This window comes from Medicago truncatula, chromosome 5 (assembly GCF_003473485.1).
Source record: "Medicago truncatula cultivar Jemalong A17 chromosome 5, MtrunA17r5.0-ANR, whole genome shotgun sequence".
NCBI lineage: Eukaryota > Viridiplantae > Streptophyta > Magnoliopsida > Fabales > Fabaceae > Medicago > Medicago truncatula.
The window spans coordinates 8,915,631-8,936,610 of NC_053046.1; the positions used below are offsets into that span (position 1 = coordinate 8,915,631).

The 20,980-nt window shown below is 33.6% G+C and overlaps 4 protein-coding genes and 1 pseudogene across 7 annotated transcripts; 3 read left to right on the top strand and 2 right to left on the bottom strand.

Moving 5' to 3' along the window:
• The first annotated feature begins 2,722 nt into the window (after nucleotides 1-2,722).
• LOC11430286 (senescence-specific cysteine protease SAG39) lies at nucleotides 2,723-4,149 on the top strand. The gene is made up of 2 exons (XM_003612162.4): nucleotides 2,723-3,269; nucleotides 3,365-4,149. The coding sequence occupies exons 1-2, from the start codon at nucleotides 2,828-2,830 to the stop codon at nucleotides 3,955-3,957; spliced, it is 1,035 nt and encodes a 344-aa protein (XP_003612210.1). The 5' UTR covers nucleotides 2,723-2,827; the 3' UTR covers nucleotides 3,958-4,149.
• Nucleotides 4,150-4,974: 825 nt separating this feature from the next.
• Nucleotides 4,975-7,616, bottom strand: LOC11424850 (L10-interacting MYB domain-containing protein). Of its 2 annotated transcripts, none has more exons than XM_003612163.4 (3): nucleotides 7,528-7,616; nucleotides 6,227-6,580; nucleotides 4,975-5,746 (listed from the first exon to the last, which is right to left on the bottom strand). In XM_003612163.4, exons 2-3 carry the CDS (start codon nucleotides 6,578-6,580, stop codon nucleotides 5,204-5,206), a joined length of 897 nt encoding a protein of 298 aa, XP_003612211.1. In that variant the 5' UTR covers nucleotides 7,528-7,616; the 3' UTR covers nucleotides 4,975-5,203. The 2 variants fall into 2 exon arrangements, with proteins under 2 accessions (XP_003612211.1, XP_024639964.1); XM_024784196.2 differs by having other exon boundaries at nucleotides 6,227-6,591; nucleotides 7,528-7,592.
• Nucleotides 7,617-7,735: 119 nt separating this feature from the next.
• Nucleotides 7,736-12,149, top strand: LOC11420575 (3-dehydroquinate synthase, chloroplastic). Its single transcript, XM_003612164.3, has 8 exons — nucleotides 7,736-8,153; nucleotides 8,957-9,107; nucleotides 9,197-9,364; nucleotides 9,508-9,734; nucleotides 10,301-10,424; nucleotides 11,400-11,462; nucleotides 11,551-11,694; nucleotides 11,782-12,149. The coding sequence occupies exons 1-8, from the start codon at nucleotides 7,831-7,833 to the stop codon at nucleotides 11,911-11,913; spliced, it is 1,332 nt and encodes a 443-aa protein (XP_003612212.1). The 5' UTR covers nucleotides 7,736-7,830; the 3' UTR covers nucleotides 11,914-12,149.
• Nucleotides 12,150-12,186: 37 nt separating this feature from the next.
• Nucleotides 12,187-16,056, bottom strand: LOC11433999 (beta-galactosidase 13-like; annotated as a pseudogene).
• A 1,873-nt stretch (nucleotides 16,057-17,929) lies between these two features.
• Nucleotides 17,930-20,891, top strand: LOC11421840 (rac-like GTP-binding protein RHO1). Of its 3 annotated transcripts, none has more exons than XM_024784198.2 (8): nucleotides 17,930-18,088; nucleotides 18,287-18,490; nucleotides 19,202-19,289; nucleotides 19,378-19,487; nucleotides 19,648-19,711; nucleotides 20,254-20,318; nucleotides 20,404-20,469; nucleotides 20,559-20,891. In XM_024784198.2, exons 2-8 carry the CDS (start codon nucleotides 18,392-18,394, stop codon nucleotides 20,658-20,660), a joined length of 594 nt encoding a protein of 197 aa, XP_024639966.1. In that variant the 5' UTR covers nucleotides 17,930-18,088; nucleotides 18,287-18,391; the 3' UTR covers nucleotides 20,661-20,891. The 3 variants fall into 3 exon arrangements, with proteins under 3 accessions (XP_024639966.1, XP_003612214.1, XP_024639965.1); XM_003612166.4 differs by having other exon boundaries at nucleotides 17,981-18,134; XM_024784197.2 differs by having other exon boundaries at nucleotides 18,004-18,200.
• Nucleotides 20,892-20,980: the final 89 nt, after the last annotated feature.

Sequence of the window (20,980 nt, forward strand, 5' to 3'; positions counted from 1 at the left end):
GTCGGTTTCGAGTGGGTAGATCCAGCCCACCGAAAACCGAATCCGACCGTGTATGTTATCAATAAGCCCAATAATAAAACCCAGTCCAACAAGTAGAACCAAACCCAAGTTTTATTTCACTTCATCTCTCTAATCTCCCAAGTCTTGTTGTGCCGCCAGTTGCCCTCTCTCTCTCACCATACACTTCCAACAATCCAACCTCTTTGAATTTCAACATCCACACTTCACACTCCTTGATTTCTTTACACTCTTCCATCTTCCACAATCCTTATTCTCCACACAGATCTATCTTTATCACTTCTTCCTTCTTTTTCAACAATAGATCTGACCAAGTTTTGACATTTTTAATTTGTTGTATTTATGGATTCGTGCTTGATTATCATGAAGACTTCTGAGTTCGAGTTTCTGGATAATTTGTGTGTTAAAGTTCTGGATTTGTGCTTGTTTATCATGAGGACACTTCTGTATTCAAGTTTATGGAGAATTTTTGTCTGTTAAAATACTGGTTGTGTGCTGAAATTATGGATGTGCGAAGTTTTTTTCTTATCAATTTTTTTTTATCACAAAACCGATACAACCCACCCGTTTAACCGTGAAAACCGATTAACCGAAACCGCTGAAACCGATTGTCTCATATGGGCGGAAATGGCTCGAGATATTCCAACCATCGGGTAAGTCGGTTTCGGATTTTGGCCCTGATTTCCGACCGAAACCGACCGATGTCCAGCCCTAGTGCAAGCCATAAGAGTGGCATCAATGACATTTCTTTTACGCAAGTTATCTTTTGTAGCAAGTCTATTCAGAAAGAGACGCCAAACAACTATGTTAACCTTCAACAGAACCGCTTTCAACCATAAAAATTAATTGAAATCTTCAACAATGTTAGAATCCACCTTCGTTATATCTAGAGTGTTTATAATTTTTCCATTTCAAAATGAAAATTTGTAAAACAATCAAGGGTAGTTATAATTTTTAAATGTTCATGGGAAAATCTTAAAATTCGTACAAAATGTATGGAATGAGTGAATGCCTTTCTATTTTGAGTAAATTAGACTCTTCTTTCTTTTAGAGAAATTTGAATCACATTTTTCTTTCCTCTTCCGTTAATATATATATATATATAGACACAATCCCTTCTAGGGATGAGAGGGTATGGTAGGACACTATGGTGCCCTTCTCCATACGTGCAAATTCAAAAAATACCTAGACCTTGTGTCTTTGTGTTTAACAACTTCAATATCCGTATTCGTAACCTCTAGATATCTAAGTGCTCGCATTCATACATGCTCGCACAATTATTTATCTTCAATTTTTGTAAGAGTTTAGTCGATTATTCCTTTTTTTGGTTCAAATCATTCATACATGTGATTTTTTCTTTCCTAGTGTATTTTTTCTCAAAAGACGTTGATGTGTCTTTTACAAACCAAAATTTTGTAATGATAATATTATTAGATGCTAGTGTATATGAGTTTTATATTGTAGATATGTAAAAAATAATTTATGAAAACAAAGGTTGGAATGTAAAATATATAATTTATCTGATTTTCTTTCATAGTTTTATAATATGCTGTTAACAATATTGTGATGAAAAATAGATAAAAATAATACATAATAGATATTTAATTATATTAAAAAATGACCAAAAAATTGTGACAAGGGATGGGAGTGCAGATTTTTTTTTTTAAAGGAGAGAGATGAGAGTGTATATTTTAACATAAAAAGAGAGAGGAATGTCATTCAATCATCTCTTATGGAAGGATAGTGTAATTTTTTTTTCTTCTAATATATTTTGAATAGAGAAATGATATTTGTACAACCATTTTATGACAACCTTTTGACAACTCTCTCTTTCATACTCACATTATGTTTTTATTCTTTCTCTTCCTTTTTCTCTTTCCATTGTTTTTGATCAATAGAAAAAGAGGAAAAGGAAGTTGTCATGATAATTGTCAAAAATGGTTGTTCAAATATCACTACTCTTTTGAAGAGATAAGAGGATGAGTTGGGATATATTTTAACATAAGAGTGGATAGTAGTGTAATTTAAGCATCTCTCAAGATAATTAGCATAATTTACTCTTCTATTTCTTATTGTAAACATCTTCGAATAATTTTACATATAAGAAAAGTAGCATAGAAAATTGATTTATTTTATGTATTGATGTTCTAAAATTGTCATTCAGAAATTTTATGTATTGATGTTCTAAAATTGTCATTCAGTTAATATTTTAATTAAACAATGACACTGAAAGATAGTCGATTAATTATGAATATTTTTTGGTACCAATGAAAATTATGAGTATTTTTTTGCAGAAATAACCAATACATCTGGCAAAATTTGAAAACAAACTTACACTTAAATAAATAAGTTTTTCTCAAATATGACTTATATTTAGGTAGAGAAACCTTGTATTCGATTTTGAAAAGATTTCATTTGGTCATGTCTAATTAACAATTTGCAAGCACATAAAGTTAATTATACTGTCAAACCTTCAACTTTCATGATCCAAAACTTTTCCAGCTCACACGGAATCCTTTGGATTAAACTATTTATTATTAAAACCTCCTTGACACAAAATTTGTCCATAGCCATCTATCTACAAGGGTCTCAATCAGAAAATTCTCCCGGGAACGTATAGAAGAGAATTTTGTTTTAAACTTCAAAATTGAAAGCTACAACAATGTTAATAAAATTTGTTTTGTCTATTATAAATACCACAATATTCTTGAGTATAAGCACCACTCATCTTTCTCACATTTAACTGCTTACTAATCAACCTCAAAGCAGTTATTTGTTCTCATTGTTATCACATTTCACTAGCTCTACCATGGCTGCTAATAATCAATTATATCATATTTCATTGGCATTGGTTTTCTGCTTGGGATTGTGGGCTATTCAAGTCACCTCTCGTACTCTCCAAGATGGCTCCATGCATGAGAGGCATGAGCGGTGGATGAATCACTATGGCAAAGTCTATAAGGATCATCAAGAAAGGGAGAAGCGTTTCAAGATATTCACAGAAAACATGAAATACATTGAAGCTTTCAATAATGGTGACAATAACGAATCATACAAACTAGGCATTAATCAATTTGCAGACCTCACCAATGAGGAGTTTGTAGCATCTAGGAACAAATTCAAGGGACATATGTGCTCATCAATCATAAGGACAACTACTTTTAAGTATGAAAATGTAAGTGCAATCCCATCTACAGTGGATTGGAGGAAGAAAGGAGCAGTGACACCTGTGAAGAACCAAGGCCAATGTGGTACGTTTCTATCTAAAAACTAATGCATTTAATTCAATGTGATCAAAAATTGAATTTTCATCTAACTCGGGTAAATTTTAACTTGCATTTTGTAGGATGTTGTTGGGCGTTTTCTGCTGTTGCAGCAACCGAAGGAATTCATAAGTTGAGTACTGGAAAGTTGGTCTCTTTATCAGAACAAGAACTTGTTGATTGTGACACAAAAGGTGTAGACCAAGGTTGTGAGGGTGGTCTTATGGATGATGCTTTCAAATTCATCATTCAAAATCATGGACTCAACACTGAAGCTCAATACCCCTATCAGGGTGTTGATGGAACATGTAATGCAAATAAAGCATCCATTCAAGCAACTACTATTACCGGGTATGAAGATGTTCCTGCCAACAATGAGCAAGCACTGCAAAAAGCAGTGGCAAATCAACCAATTTCTGTAGCAATTGATGCTAGTGGCTCTGACTTTCAATTTTACAAAAGTGGTGTATTTACCGGTTCATGCGGAACTGAGTTGGATCACGGTGTCACTGCCGTAGGTTATGGTGTCAGTAATGATGGAACCAAGTATTGGTTGGTTAAGAACTCATGGGGAACTGATTGGGGTGAAGAAGGTTACATTATGATGCAAAGGGGAGTTGAAGCTGCTGAAGGGCTCTGTGGCATTGCAATGCAGGCATCTTACCCTACTGCTTAAATGCCAAACTTAATACTTATGTTACCTAAACTTTGTATTTCAACCTAAACTGTGATTGTTTGTGCATTTATCAGCTACATTCATCATGGTTTCTAGTTTCTACAACTAGTTGTGTATATTCTATACATCTACATGTTATACTTGTGCATTTATCAATACAATGAAGATATTAAGAGTAAATCTTACTGTTCACTTTTCTTTTTCTTTAGTTAGATTCTGCTATTAGCTTCTCTAATTTTAAAATCCCGCAAATCTTCTTTATAACTTACAAAGGGCTCTCAGAAAGTGTTCTAGTTTCTCTCTTACAACTCTTGGCTTTTGACAAACTCAAAACTTGTCAATAAAGTAACATTGGTTTGGGTTTTTGAAATATAATGCAAGTCAAACATATAAAGAGGAATATTAATTAATGATAATTTAGAGCACACTTTTGTAAACACTTCAATTAAGCACTTATTTAACAAATTATCTTGATAAGCTTATTAGACAGTATTTAATTATTTATAAGTTACTCTAATGAGCACAATGAAATAAATTTAAAAGAATTTATAGACATAAGTTATTTTTTATAAGTATATTCGAACCTGATGCAAAACATACATAAACTCATTCAAACATCACCTTAGCATCTCCATGGAGAATAGTGACTACCAAACTCATGATACTTCTTTGCCTATGTAATTGGTAGACTGTTGAGCTTCCAAATCACCCCCAACAAATGAAGAGATTGCCGAAATCTTCGGAAAACTGAAAAATCCATCAACTCTTTTTTTTTTGAACAAAAAATCCATCAACTCTTATATCACAATTCCAAACAAATTTGGTATGTTACTATGTTTTGAGATTCAACACCCAGACGTAAGCTTGCACCAAACTAACATGTATTGCTTCTCTGTTTTCACGTCTCGTAAGTCACTAAACAAGTTTCAAGCATGCATTCAGTCAACTTTTAGATTAAAAACTAGACGAGAACATCAATCTGCACTTCTGATAAAAATGACCAACATCTTTAGTGCATTTAGTGAAGATTGTAAGACTTGATCAATTCATTCAACTCACTCTTTAGTGCATGTTTGGTGATACAGATTGCTTCAATTGTTAGTATAGTTGCATGTCAATCAGACATTAATATCTTTTAACACAAAAACTCGAGGAGCTTTCATGATATTGATGAGTTTCCTTGTGAATAATTCAACACTAACATATCAAAGTGGCCAAAAAGATATCATTTCATATATTTTTCAACCTATCTATTGGATACAACAGCACACCTGTGGTGCAACCAAGTTAAACGTTTATCCTTTTTGAGAGACAAAAATATCTCTCTTGCATTAGGATTGTTGAAAAGATCTAGAGCAGCAAAATATAGTTGTTGATCAACACCTTCCATTAAATCTAAATCCTTGATACAGTCAGATATGCTGTATTTAGAGTTATGTTGCTCTATGGCAGCTGCTCTCATCTTTGAAGCAGATGCCATCTCTAATATAGCGTCTGCAATAGCACCATCAACTCCTTTACGCCCTCTTTTGCGACTACTACAAGTTGCTGTAGGTGTAGTAGGTTGAACTGTTTGGGGGCCATTTGCATCTTCCTCATCCTCGGATTCAGATGAAGACTCATCTTGATGTGTGCTCAACAATTCTGGACAAGGAGCTCTAGGAGTGTGTTCACTATCAGATGCAGCATATTCATGTTGTCCGTTCGTTGCTGCCTCAGAGAATATTGTACATAGCTCCTTAAAGATTGAACAGCCACCACTTTTTACAGTCTCGGCGTCAGGATTGTTCTGTAATTTTTCAAGAGTTACATCAAGTATTTAATACAGAACAGCGAATAGATTATCGCCAAAATAATACAAAAAAATATATCCGAATACCCCTCCTCCTCTCAAAAAAACAAAAATGGGTTTCTAAAATTCTTTTTTTTTTTTTTTTTGTGTTTGTCAAGTACAATGAAACTAGAAATGATTTGGCTTCTCTAAAGTGAAAGGAAAGATTGGGGATTATTGTTATTTATCAGAAGATCAACGGTTAAGATTTAAATAACTTCATAGTTTGTCAAGAATGTGCAATGCATATTATTATAATCTGAACTGTTGATTTTTCAATTAATAGCTATACTCCCCACTTTTCCCTCTTAAGTAGAGCCCCTTACTTTAGAAGAGGGGTAAATCCTAATAGAAACAATTCAAAAGTTTCCTCCCCGAAGAAGGACCATTTTGTTGTATTCAATTAATAACAACAAAACAAATGATGGATGAACATACCTTGATGTATTCTGCCCAAATTTCATCATTCGCAATTATAGCTCCCGTGGCTTCATCCCAAACAAAGTCACCTTCATCAAGAATGGGCTTCACAATAGCATACTGTCTCCTCAACACTGAATGTCGGTTTTTGAGTTTTTCCTTATCCCATTTCAGACCTGTTTTGTTGTGAAATCCATCACAAATATGTTTCCATGCTTTCTTATTGAATGAATTGTTTTGCTTGTTCCCTTTGTGTACTTGGTCAACCATCAAATCTGCCAGTATCTTAGTAAGTGATGCTGTCCACTTAGCCCTTGACTGTTCTAGCTGCTGCGTTTCTAGCCTTCTTGATCTGGTAATTCGGCGTGCCATCTATATTTTAACTAACATAAGTAATCGATAAAGAGGAGTTTAAACACATACAGTCACACACAATATACACTCATGAAAACACATGTTTGCATAAACCTAAGAGGATGATCATAGCAAGAGTGAATTCTAGTAGTTGGATATAAGATTCTAATTCATTGTGGCTAGCAATAATTAAACGGGTGCAAACAAACAACAAAAACAGCAAAAGTATATGAAATTACGATCTGTTTGGACTGACTTTATTGAGCTTATCTTCTTACGCAAGCACTCATAACTCCGGAACACAAAACTCCGGCCACAACAGGACACACACAAAGAAAACGACAGGGGCAGGGCGAGGGCGACTCATAACTCACAATATAACCTACAGATTTGCCACATACAAACACAAGCACGGCACACTAAAGATAAAAATATATGGTACTAATTCAGAAACCAAATTGATTTTTTTGAAGGGAGAAACCAAATTGATTGGCACCAACAAAGCAAACAACATCAATTAAAAACAAAAAATTCACTAAATTAAATGCATCAATAGCAAAACTAAGGAAATATCACAAATGGACTATATGGTTGCACAATATGCCTCTTTTTTTTTGGTGGTGGCCGGAATTCGAATCCCGAAAATTGCATATATTATACATTGTCCATACCAACTGAGCTAAGCTCACGTTGCAAAATATGCCTAATGTTAGCAGAGTGATAGCCACTGTACATGCAATTAACAACTCTGCATGCATCCAGTGAAGAATGAAAATCTCAAAAATCAGAGAAAACCCATGAATGGAAAAGGGTAAAAAAATAAACTTTATACGATTGAGAATCATGGGAATCAAATGCATGTCAATTTAAGCATTCTACGTTGGTGGAATGATGATATTTATTACATGCTTTTTTGACTGTTTTTTCAAAACCCTAATAAAGAAGAGAGAAGAAAGTGAATTTACCTGAGAGAAACTGCAATGTCTCCGATTAAAATTGATCCTTCATCTGATGAGGTTACAACAAGTGGTAGTAGTAGGAAAGGAAACATCTTTTTTTATTTAATTATTAATTATTTAACATTTTATCTATCCACCGTTGGATTAATCCAACGGATCATATAGGCTCAAAAGTGAAACAGAAGAGGATCCGAATCCTTCTCACCTAACACAATATTCATTTCAACAAAAAGCGAACACCCATGTTGATATTCTTCTTGTTACATTCTTCTACAATCACCAACCACCGAAATTCCAATTCCAATTCCGATGGCTTCCACACCCACCCAATTCTCCATCTCCATCTCCCCCTCCCTCAAACAACAACCAATTCACCTCTCCTCCCTTCAAAATCCTAACTTTCTACACCCCCACTCTTTCTCCCCTCACTCCACCAACCTTTTTCCTAAAAAAATCTCTCTTTCTACACCTCTTAGGTCACCAATATGCGCTAGTTCCTCTCAACTCATGGACCCCTTTTCAGCAAAAATCCAACCTGGTGTTCCCACCATTGTTAACGTTGATTTGGGTAATCGGAGCTACCCCATTTACATCGGATCCGGGTTGCTCAATAAACCTGAACTTCTTCAAAGGTAATTGTGATGAATTTCGTTAAAAATTTAATTTTTAGAATTTTTATTTGCAATTTTAGCCTATGTTTCATGATTAGTAAATTGGTAGTGACAGACTTACAGTTGCAAGCAATTTCACGTTATCAATTTTCAATTAAGGTTTAAGTTGTATACTTTTAAGTATGTATCCAATGTTTTTTTTTTTTTTTGAAAGAAAGTATGTATCCAATTAAATTGCACCCTGTAGATATTATTGGAGATATTTTAGAAAGTTGGCAATAATGTTAAATTTACAGACAAATGGTATTGTTTAACAAGTTTTCGAGAGAATTAATTTATGTTTTCATAAGAGTGATGCTTTGACCACAAACAGTTCGCGAAACACAATTGACCAATTGACTTTGTTGCTGTTCGGAATATACGCGAGATCATGAGGTAGTTTTTTTGGGTGATACATGGGGTACTTTGTGATATCGTGATGTTTACGCGAGGTTTCCTTTCGTTATAAGTAGCAATTTCCTTTTCATAATCATCATAGTTTTTTTTTTTTTTTTTAAGTTGTGGAAAAATATGTAACATGATTAGGGGTATGTTAGTGAAAAAAATAGTTGATGCAGTTGAAAATTTGAAACGAGTCTTGTAAAAAGAGACGAGAAAATATCTCAAGAGGCTCAGATATTTAGGGACAAGTGCAGTATTTTACAATTTACGCAGTGGATCCTTTTGCCATCCCTAATTGTATAGTTTCCTACTCAACTACAAACATGCATGAGAATTAAACTTTATGATGTAAAACTGATTTTATTTCATGTTTATAATAATAGGCATGTCCATGGAAAGAAGGTCCTTATTGTCACTAACACTACAGTTGCACCTTTGTATCTAGACAAGGTTGTTGATGCTTTAACAAGTGGAAACCCAAATGTTTCTGTTGAGAGTGTAATTTTACCGGACGGTGAGCAGTACAAGGACATGGTAGGTCTTTATTTTGTGTTTGAATTGGTTTTGTGTTTATTGACACTCTTGGTAATGTTGTAAAAATTGATTGTGTGGTCAACTGACAGGATACTCTTATGAAAGTGTTTGACAAGGCCATTGAGTCTCGATTGGACCGGCGGTGTACTTTTGTTGCCCTTGGAGGTGGTGTGATTGGCGACATGTGTGGCTTTGCTGCCGCTTCATTCCTACGTGGTGTTAATTTTATTCAGATTCCAACCACTGTTATGGCACAGGTCTTAAGCTGCTCTTTTTAAATTTCTTTTCACAGTATATGTTAATTAGATTTGTTATGCTCTGTGTTATGTTGATGGTTCTAGTCTATGATACATAAGTTAACCTTTTTCCATATTCATTGAATTGTGTATTATGCTCTTAGGTTGATTCTTCAGTTGGTGGCAAAACTGGTATAAACCATCCCCTTGGGAAGAACTTGATTGGTGCTTTTTACCAACCTCAATGTGTGCTTATAGACACAGACACATTAGACACATTACCAGAGAGGGAACTGGCATCAGGTTTTGCAGAGGTTATAAAGTATGGGCTCATTAGGGATACAGAATTTTTTGAGTGGCAAGAGAAAAATATGCAGGCATTAATGGCCAGGTAAAATCTTACTAGGAGTAGTGTAACAAGCTTTTGTTCCTATTACTAGCTTCTTCCATTTCTGATATGAAGCTTGTATTAATCGGTTTAACGTTTCATATTACATAAAAGCAGTTCTTCTAGGAAATGTACTTTTGGCTTGAAAAGGCATCTCTAGCTTGACCTTTTTGACTTCCCATTACATGTTAACCATGTTGCACATGTACAAATATGATTATCTAATACGCTAGTACTATATACCACTGCTACAGTTTTTTAAAAGAAAATTATAGGGGTATGTATATGGCAACATCTTTTAAATTAAATTTCCATATTTATATATGTAAAAAATAAAAATTATCTACATATCATTTTCCTGTCATAGCTCAATTTTCATGTGTGCTCCCTCACTCAATCGGATGCAAAGTTTCAAAAACAATACCATTTTTGTAGTATCTGTACATTATTGTGTATCATGTTACCCTATTTATTATTTGTCTATCTTTTTTCATCTTAATGTTGTCCAATTGCCTTTGTAATGCTCTACTACTCTTCCAATTTTTACAAATTATCGGCATCCATTGCAGAGATCCTAATGCATTGGCATATGCTATAAAGCGATCGTGTGAAAACAAGGCTGAGGTTGTGTCCTTGGATGAGAGAGAAGGTGGAGTGAGGGCAACATTGAACTTGGGTCATACATTTGGCCATGTAAGTAGTTTTTACTGTTTATTGTATTATTTCGGATGCAAAACTTTGAAATCTTTGCTGTGAAGGCAATTCTTCGCTTTCTTGATGTTTGAAATATTTATAACTTAGGTTATACATTTTGTATGTCTTCATTATCAAGTATAAAATTGTCAAAATAATGAAAAAGAATTAGTGTAGCAATATTGTCAATTTAATCGATATTAGATGGTTATTGAAATCAATAGTCAATTTAATCAAACATGTTATTTAAGTTTATACAGAGCAATGTTGTCAGGATCGAGATCTTGCATAAGATCGAAGGGGATAGCAAGATCGTAAAACATAAGATTGCAACCAAGATTGAAGGATCTTACCCAATTAATTTTGTAGAATCAAAAGGGGGTAACGAGTTTGTAAAACATAAAATCAAGGAAAAAATAATAATACTAGTATATATACATAGTAATACTAGAGCATTTTTCGAGGGAAAAAGTGGATGTGGTTACAATAAGGGGGTGTTTTTGGAAGAAAGGGGGGGATGGTTGGAAAAAGGTTAGTTTTTTAAAAAAAAAATTAAGTGTCATTTATACTAGTTTTGGGCCAAGCGCCCAAGCCCATTACACCAAATCGGTATTCTATGCACAATCTGGACCGGTGAGGCTCAGTGAAATCGTAAACTCCGCGATTTTGGGATTTAAATTGGGATTTGATAACTATGCTACAAAATGTTAGAATAAAGAAAATGTTATGAATAATATGCATTTTAGTTATTACTGTTTTGATTAATTTATCACTCATGCCCCATTTCGTGTTTGTTTGCTGTTCAAGTTGTTTTCATCTAAATGAATAATATAATGATTAAAAATCTAAGAATGCATGTTTGTTTGCTGTTCAAGTTGTTTTCATCTAAATAGTAACAAAAATTGTTTCTGCCTTTTCTTTATCAGTAAATTTACTTCTTTGATTTAATGTTCTTTCTCATGGCACCTTTTTTAGGCAATAGAAACTAGCGTTGGCTATGGGCAGTGGCTTCATGGAGAGGCTGTTGCAGCTGGCACGGTATAAATATATATTTTTTACAATAAAACCATGAACTATACCTGCATTTGTTTCTATTCTGAGGGAAACTTTATGCCAATGTTCACAGGTAATGGCTGTTGACATGTCATATCGCCTTGGTTGGATTGATGATTCTATTGTGAAGCGAGTTAGTGACATTTTGAAACAGACTAAGTTACCTATTGTGCCTCCTGAAATGATGACTGTGGACATGTTTAAGTCTGTCATGGCGGTAAGGGATGATGCTTCAGTTTCAATACTCAATGCTCTATTTGCTTTTACTGTGCTGACTAAAAGTTCATTTATATTGGCATATCAGGTTGATAAGAAGGTAGCAGACGGATTGCTGAGACTTATCCTACTAAAGGGTCCTCTAGGAAATTGCGTTTTCACAGGGGATTATGACAGAAAGGCTCTAGATGATACACTACAGGCATTCTGTAAATCTTGATATTTCGGCTCGATGTTTCTATTGCAGCTTTATGCAATTCCTTGTAATTTATAGTGAATGCTTGTATGTTGTGATAACCTCACTTGTATTTTTCCTGTGCTTGGGATGACGCCGACGGTTCCCATTATATAGTCAAGAGTCTATTACAAAGTTGTATTGTTAGAAAGAAAGAAAAAAAGTTGTATTATTAGAAGTTGCGGCATGATCAATAATTGATAAGTCATTTTTGTCCATTATATAGTCAAGAGTCTATTACAAAGTTGTATTGTGAGAAAAGAAAATCAAGAAGGAAAAAAACTATTGTGTTAACCTATTCCACAATTTTTTGGCTATTTGGTGCATTGCACTTTCCAAGGATGAAATGTCCGCAATTTCCCACCGGATCACCATAACTTGCAAAATCCACTTGAGTAATTGTTTTGTTGTCCAAACACACCAAGTTTGCTGCTGGTTTTGGGGTGTCCACATTGGTCCTTATCACACCTTTATATCTGCTCCATGTCTCAACATTTGGAGGATAATGTTCTCCTGCTATGCTGCAAATTGTATCTCTATTGACAGTTAGGATCTCTATACCATCTAGTTTCCCTCCCATTTCCTCTAACACAACCAGAAAATTATTCTTTGGCTGCAAGATCGCCCTTGGAGTGTGATATCTATGAAAACAAAACATGGAAACAAGATTTTAGCTTCAACTACTATCACTAACCATATACATGTCTTGACTGCATGCATGTAATTTAGAGTTTTAGACAGTTATTACTATGGTAATGTCACAATACTTACACTGGCTGAGAAGGCTTTCCAAGAGGAGAGAGGTATGATGACCAATAACGGCCAATGGTTTTTCCCATTCACCCAAACCATTCCTTTGGACATGGTTTCCATTTGAATGGCAACATTGAAACGTAAGAACCAAACTGTTTTTGGCCTACCTCCAAATCTTTACCCAACATTTGCACTGGTTGAGTTCCCCATAGCAAAGCTTTCTGGCAAAGTTTTAAAGCATCATGCAAGTCTCTAAAGTGACCCCATTTCGGTTCCCTTGGTAGACCTGTGAATATCACAAACAAAAGCACATAAGGTTGGACATCTAGAAAGTTGAATGGTGTACTATAATTTTTATAAGGGATCAAGTCCAACGTGCCTAACCATATTCGACAATAGGAGCTTCATCATAGTATTGAGTTGTCACAAAAGAAGACGATGTTCTGCCAAAATTTGTTCCACCATAATACTTCAAAACAGATAACATGTTATCAGAGTGATGTTATTTGGTTTTTGGCACAAAATTTAACACCAAAGCTTGGAAAGCCATGTTTTTTACCATGTAATAGTTAGCCATTGTGCCTTTCTTTGAGAAGAAACGAGCAACAGCAATTGCAATGTCTTCAGCTGTTCTTTCAGATGGAGGGTCTCCAAATGCTCGGTATCTGTAATGTCGCAAGTGTATGTTTAGATGAGAATTTTCTCAAACAAAATTTCAAATTATAAAGTTGATTCAGTTAAAGTTGAGTTTGAAGTGAAATGAATCAAGTTGACTTGTTTTTACTTTAAAAAAAACTTGGTATAAATTTTTCAACCTAATACAAATGTTACTTTTTATCACATCTAATCAAACCGAATTCTGGTAACAAAATCAAGAGTTCTGGTGACAATCAATTCTAATACAAAATAATCAAACGTGCACTGAAGTACCTTCCATTGCAAGTAATGGAAAATTTTGAACACTTACTGTGTCGTCCATCCAATTCTCAGTCCATATTAGGGCTATTAGGGCCAGAAAAAGTATCTCCACAGTACCTTCCATTGCAAGTGTTCATCTACATAATTGTTCTTCCTATCAATTTCCATTGACAATAAAGGAAAAAATTGAAATCGTTAAAGAGGAATATTGAGTGAACCTACCACTGGTCCTAGAGCATTCACTTGCTTGCACATGATCCATGGAACTCCAGTATCTAGTCCTACAGCCATGTTTCCTTCCCATTGCACATATCGCATGCCGTGTTCTTTGTATGCCTGTTGAACAGCTGTGTGTTCATTTTCAATCTAACAAATCAACAATGATGAAACGTAAACCTAATGTAGTCAACAAAGATATAAATGAATTACACATACTTTTTTTGAACTGCTTTTTGTTATCTCCAATTGTTAACCTGTGACAAAATAATTGGACCTGCTTGCGAGGAAAAAACTTTTCATCCCTCATCTTCTTTATGATCATTTTGGTGAATTGTTCCATATGGTACTGCATATATATACAACTAGTATTTTAAGGTCACTTATGCTTTTTTGAGAAGAAATTATAAAACAGATATGTGATCATGAGTTAGGGAAACCACCATGAAAGGTTGATTATCTGATCTGAATATAATGTTGGGAATTTCTCTTAGCCATATTGGTAATTCTCTGAAAAGTAACCAATAAAACGAGATTAAGGAAAGATTTGTGGTAAGAAAAAAATAAAAATTGGTAGACAAATGTCAGCATATTAATTGTTATGTTAGTATCTTCTCCTTCACTAGGGTTTGAACCTTGAATCATTAACTTTTTCAACTTCTTTAACTCTTAGCTCAAATCAGTTGAACAAGATTTACAAAGATCAGTGGTATTAATTCAAATATTTGGATGAAACTTATTTTGGATGAACTCATTGGTCTTCTCATACGGAGTCAATCTTGCTCAAGAAAGCGTCACACAATGAACGTATATGTCTCTATCGACAAAGTTCAACTCGTGGTTCGCCACACTGGAGGAATAACCTTTCTGTTTGACTCAACCCTCGTTAGTATTTGGACGAAAAATTTGAATCAACAAAGAATATGGCCTTACCCATAATTTCATTATGCTTCAATGAATGGACCAACTCTAAGTGTTGCATACATATCATGATCCCAATCATCTTTATAAATTTTATTAAATCGTAATTTCCTTCAAAATTGAACTGCACATAATAACAAAAAATTGTTAGCAATAGCTTATTACAATCCAAGTAAATATATCAAATTTGGTCTTAAAAGATATGCAGACATTACATGGCCATGCACAGGTTCATGAATGTTCCGAAAAACATATGTTTAAACTTTGAATCACATTTAGCCCTACTTGTTTAGCTTTCTTGAAAATGTCTGGCCACATCTAACCAAAATGAAGCAGGCGATAAATCCAAGAGTTTAATAACTATACACTAACGCTATTAATAAACAAGTATTGCATAAATATTAATCTTATTTCACTATATTGTCTCAACATAAATACAAATCTATGCATATCACTTAAATCCTAATACAGATGCACTAATGCATGTGTACCTCAGGAGGACAACGAGGATAATGAACAGAACCGTAGAAGGAGAAGAAGCATCCTTTGACCATTGATGATGAGTGATGTACCATCATAAGTCACACCCTTTTCTGCACAATGGACAACTGCTGAAAGAGAAAATAGTGCAGCAATAGTGGTGATGACCAAAAAGCCTAATATTAGTGATCAACATCGTAGTTTTTGGTTTGACAAAACAGAAAAGTGGATTAAAAAAATTCAATATATGGTTGCTTCCAAGTTATGAACATGTGCATGGGGGTATTGCTTGTTGCACAAGCATTATGAAAATGGTGATATATCATTTATGATGTTTGAGTATATGATATTATATTCAAGAACTAGGGTTTCAATTACATGACTCAAGAGAAAACTTCGGTGGTTTTATTGTTTGTTTGACATGCTTCCACAGATTTTCTTACATTCTTTGTTATTTTCTTTCTTTGGAAAACTAATGTCACTCAACATAAATTCGAAAATGGTGGGAATTTTCGCATCAAACTACACGTGTTGCACATAATTGAAGCCTTAATTTGCATGTAGATCAAGTTTCAAGTCATATACACTTCACTAGCAAGTCTTATACTCATGGGCAATTTTAACCCAAGCTAGCCTGGGCACGCGCCAAAATTCGACTTTGTGACGGCCAAGTCTTATACGAGAAATTTACAAGAAATTTGACTTTTAGTGACGGCCAAAATTCGTCACTATAGGGCAAATTTCCGTAGCTAAATTTGTTTGTCATTGCCAAATGACTGTCACTGCATGTTTTCCACCTTTACCTACGAAAAAAACCGTAGGTAATTCTAATGAGACCATTTTAAAAATATTATGGACCTCTATCTACGGTTGCGGCGGTCACTAAAACTTATCGTTGTTTTATTTTGCCCAGGCTCCAAAAAAATTATGGCTCCGCCGGTGCTTATACTCCTTCCATCCTTATATGTAAGCACCCTTTTATTAGAGATAAAGAGGACTTACATATAGGGATGGAGGGAGTATTTTTTTTATGCAAATATTTAATTTAGATATCCTCGCATGTTACCGGTTTAACTTTTTGATTATCTAGGTATTCTTCAACCTAAAGTTAGAGATTAATCATCGTGCATGTACGAAAATCTATTTAAAATGTTGACATCTTCTAATATGTATTTTCCATACACACTGACCAAATATCGAACTCGTGAACATATTTGTTGAAAGTTATAATAATATTGTGCACTCGCATTCAAACTCGAGATTACTTAAAGAGACTTGTAGCATTTGATCCAACAACTCTTAGTACTACTTTTAATTTTTTTTGCTAATAATTCAACCATACGTTTGAAGGCTAACATATGAAACAGGAAAAATTGGAGATAAAAGTTTTGAAGTATGATTCAAAAAATAAGTTTTGAATTATTATCAATCATCAATCAAAACCGTAAATAAGTTCCGACATTACTAATTAAATAATGATTTTTTTTATAAAGCTTAATTAAATAATGATGTTCGGTCTAAATATGTATATGCGACCAGTACCACAATATGTTGGCCATGTTGTACCATAAAATAGATAGATACCCTCACAATGTTGAAAAAGAAGGGGGAAAACTATCGTAGCTTCCTTAAATTTTAATGAATTGTTGTTCTTAGAGAAATGTGGACACTTCCTAAAATCTTCACTTGATAAAATAATCCATAGAAATGCTAGCAACGCTCTCTTTTAAACACTTTTTCTAGCACTCACTCTTTTATTTGGTAAAATTAATATATGTCCCTCCACTTTCTGTGGGTTTCATTTCCAAAGTGTATGTCATATATTGATTTCACCTAATAAAAGAGTGAGTGATAGAGAGAGTGTGCTCAAAAGAGACTGTTGCTAACATTCCTCACTAATCCAACCTAACCAACCACTGTTCAAAAAAAATTGAGCCAATATCAAAAGTTCCTTATAAATATTTTTTTAGGTTAAATATGTTTTAGTCGTTATAAATATATCAACTTTTCATTTTAATTTTTTTAAAATTTCTTCGACTTTTAGTCCATCGAAAGTTCTTTATTTTTACTTTTGGTCCCTCATTTTAAGTAAACTCATATGTATAATTCATATTTTTGAATTTTTTTTTTTGCAGAAAAGTTTAAAATATATAAGAATCTTTCCCAAAAAAATATATTTTTTTTAACAAAACATTAATTAAATATGTTTTTTATATTTTTGGCGGTAAAAATTTATATTTAATTCCAGTTTTGTTAAAACAATTCTTTTTTTTTTCAGAGATTTTTACAATATTCCACACATTGTGCGCAATTTCATTAAAAAATATATAATTTGACTTAAAATAAGGATAAAAAATGGTAATTGAAAATTTTAAAGAGACTAAAAATCGAAGAAAATATTTAGAGGAACTAAAATGAAAATTTGATATATTTATAGAAACTAAAAACATATTTATAGGAACTGAAAAAAGGAAATTTTACTTTAAAAATATATATTTTTTATATTTGTTTTTTAACTAGTGTTTCCGAAGATTTTTTAGCATTAAAATCAAACTTGGACTCTCCCATCTTTCTATCACTAATTAACATGTGTTAACAGTAACTGAAAATGCAAACGAGAAAGTGTCCGTGACCATGAATTAATAAGTGAGGATCCTAATTTCATTGCGAGAAGTTCGTGAAATCAATAATAAGGACATTCTACATTTTCAAGAAAAGAAAAAAACACAACTTTGTTCAAAAAAGGAAATAAATAATTCAAAAAAGATAAAAAGTAGAGTAAAAAAATTAGAGGATATACGAAATAGTTGGAAGCTTGTGTTAACGAAACGAACGGTTCAACGCTAAAATCACACTCTCATCTTCCAAATAGGTTCTTTCTCTTTCTTTCTTCGTTAATTGCCTTCTTCTCTCACAGGGTTAGGGTTTACTCATTTCCTTCTTTTTTTCCCCATATTTCCCAATTCTGCATTTTCTCAATTAGGGTTCGTTTTCTTTTTCTTCTGCATTTTCTTTTTTCTTTCTTAATTTTTGTTCTCATTGTGAAAAATTGTGTTTTTTTTTTTGTTAGATGTGTGATAGTAATTGAAAGAGAAGAAGAAGAAGAAAGTACTGGAGGAGGGGGACTGTCCTCAGGTGAAGATCTGAGGCTATTTTGGATATTTCATTTTTCAAGATGAGTGCTTCTAGGTTTATTAAATGTGTTACTGTTGGTGATGGAGCTGTTGGCAAAACTTGTTTGTTGATTTCTTACACCAGCAATACTTTCCCCACGGTTTGTCATTCTTCCCCTTTTTCTTTTTTTTCCTTTTTGAATTTCAAATTTTCATTTTTGGGTATTTGGGTTGTGTTTAAATTCCTGGCTTTTTCAATTGATTTTTTTTTTATTTTTGCTTATTTGTGTTATTTTTAAATTCCTGTTTTTGAGATTTTGAATTGAAATATTTTATTTTTGGTTGTTTGAGTTGTGTTTAAATTCCTGTTTTTTCAACTTTGAATTGAAAATTTTGATTTTTCCGTGTTTGGGTTATATTTAAATTCTTGTAAATTTGAAATCTGGCATGGAGAATGCTTTGTAAGGCAACCGAGTATGTAAATTATGATTTGGAATGATGGGTTGGATATTAATTTAAAGGTTGAAATGGATACAATGTGGGATTTTGGTTTGGAATTTATATGTAATTGGGTTGAGTTTGTTGAATTTAAAATTTAGGCGTTTCGATTATATTTAAGTTCATGTAAATTTCAATTTTGGTATGGAAAATACTTTGTAAGGCAACTGGGTATGTAAATTGTGATTTGAAATGATACATTTAGTGTTTGGTGTAAAGGTTGAAATGGATATAATGTGAGATTTTGGGTTCGAGTTTATGTGTGATTGTTGGAATTAAAAGTTGGGTTGAGTTTGTGTTGACGATGATATTGATTTGTGAATTTGCTGGATTATCAATTTATTTTATTGAACTTGCTTTTTGATTGAAAACAGGATTATGTGCCGACAGTTTTTGACAATTTCAGTGCGAATGTGGTTGTTAATGGAAGTATTGTGAATCTGGGTTTGTGGGATACTGCTGGTAATGTTTTGTTATTTGATTTATATTTTGGTGGATTTTGTTATTTGGGAGGTTCTCTCTGGATTTATTGTGTTTATTTGTGGAACAGGACAAGAGGATTATAACAGATTAAGACCTTTGAGTTACCGTGGTGCCGATGTTTTCATATTGGCTTTCTCTCTCATAAGCAAAGCCAGTTATGAAAATGTCTCCAAAAAGGTGCTTGCTTGTTCCCATTTTGCTTTGGTGTCCTCTGTGTTTTTTTATGTATTTTGGTTTATCTGCGGTGAACAATATATACAGGTTGTGTTATATGTTAGTAGAATGTTTAGTTTATGAGAAATTACTGATACATCACATGTTCTTGTTTCATTTTCAGTGGATTCCAGAGTTGAAGCATTATGCACCTGGTGTCCCCATAATTCTGGTTGGAACAAAGCTTGGTATGTTAATTGCTGCATAATGTGATATCGATATGTTGATGCCATCTTTCTCATTATTTATGTATGGTATTAATCAGGGTTTTTCTATGATGAAATCACATAGCCCCATGCATTTCATAATCAACTATATTGATGATGTAGATATCTTTGGAAGTTTCCATTTGTCGAACTGGCTAACTGCTGAACCGGTTCTTTTTGTTTGCTAGGGGGAAGGGGGGATTTCTGGTGCATTTCAATTTCGTTCTATTATATTCTTTGTTTTTCATCACCATTGTTTTTCTACTGGTATCTGATGCATCAGTTTTGGTCAATGTTTTGATGTTTCTGCCTTTCTGGTTTGTTTTAGTTTTATCCATACATTGTATCTGCAACTGGTATTTCCCTGTCTTCAGATTTGTATTAAATATTTTCGAATAATCTCCCTCTAAGTAGTTTTGTTAGCTTCCAGTTAGACAAATGATTGTGCTAGTTTCCTGATCAGTGTACCGGTTTTTTCGACTTAATATTTAGTTCCTATTATTTTGTCATTTGTATCGAGATAGATCTTCGGGATGATAAGCAGTTCTGCATAGACCATCCTGGTGCCGTTCCCATTACCACAGCTCAGGTGATTTTTTATTCTGCCACTCTAGGATCTTGTCTACTTGTTAAATGTATATTAAATTAAATCTGACATGTGGGTCCTATTAAAGGGAGAAGAGCTGAGGAAGCTGATTAATGCACCAGCTTACATTGAATGCAGTTCAAAATCACAGGAGGTATATGGTTTTTTGATTAATTTGTTTCTTCTAATTCACAATGGTTAATTTAATGTGAAGTTTAAGTTTGTTGGATGTATTGATTGCAGAACGTGAAGGCGGTGTTTGATGCAGCCATAAGAGTTGTCCTTCAACCACCAAAGCAGAAGAAAAAGAAGAATAAAGCACAAAAGGCCTGTTCAATATTGTAATTCACTAGGTGTAAACATTTGATTGTCCTTTGTTCTACCTGTATTCCCCTCCCCTTCTTTTCATCATTTTCTTTGTTATTGAAGAAGTTGGAGAGTCTGTGTGGGTGTTCTTTCAGACAAATACTCTAGATCTCCTTGAAGCATAAGGTGGCTTAATGTTTTTGCTTTCTATGAATTATTATTGTCAACTCTAATAGTTAAATTTGCATTTCATGCTTCCCATCTTTTTAAGTTTTTTTTTATTGATGCACTATTAAATTGAGATATACTAGTTAGTACAAACGACATTTCTTGTCATTTGGTTATTCTGGAGCAGTTCC

Excerpts from the sequence above, each read along its gene's own strand:
- LOC11420575 (XM_003612164.3), top strand. The coding sequence starts at position 7,831 with ATGGCTTCCACACCCACCCAATTCTCCATCTCCATCTCCCCCTCCCTC. Across the intron at positions 8,154-8,956 it reads AAACCTGAACTTCTTCAAAG|GCATGTCCATGGAAAGAAGG; the intron begins GTAATTGTGATG and ends TTATAATAATAG. Across the intron at positions 9,108-9,196 it reads GTGAGCAGTACAAGGACATG|GATACTCTTATGAAAGTGTT; the intron begins GTAGGTCTTTAT and ends GTCAACTGACAG.
- LOC11421840 (XM_024784198.2), top strand. The coding sequence starts at position 18,392 with ATGAGTGCTTCTAGGTTTATTAAATGTGTTACTGTTGGTGATGGAGCT. Across the intron at positions 19,488-19,647 it reads ATGAAAATGTCTCCAAAAAG|TGGATTCCAGAGTTGAAGCA; the intron begins GTGCTTGCTTGT and ends TTTCATTTTCAG. Across the intron at positions 19,712-20,253 it reads TCTGGTTGGAACAAAGCTTG|ATCTTCGGGATGATAAGCAG; the intron begins GTATGTTAATTG and ends GTATCGAGATAG.
- LOC11430286 (XM_003612162.4), top strand. The coding sequence starts at position 2,828 with ATGGCTGCTAATAATCAATTATATCATATTTCATTGGCATTGGTTTTC. Across the intron at positions 3,270-3,364 it reads GAAGAACCAAGGCCAATGTG|GATGTTGTTGGGCGTTTTCT; the intron begins GTACGTTTCTAT and ends TGCATTTTGTAG.
- LOC11424850 (XM_003612163.4), bottom strand. The coding sequence starts at position 6,580 with ATGGCACGCCGAATTACCAGATCAAGAAGGCTAGAAACGCAGCAGCTA. Across the intron at positions 5,747-6,226 it reads TTTGGGCAGAATACATCAAG|AACAATCCTGACGCCGAGAC; the intron begins GTATGTTCATCC and ends GAAAAATTACAG.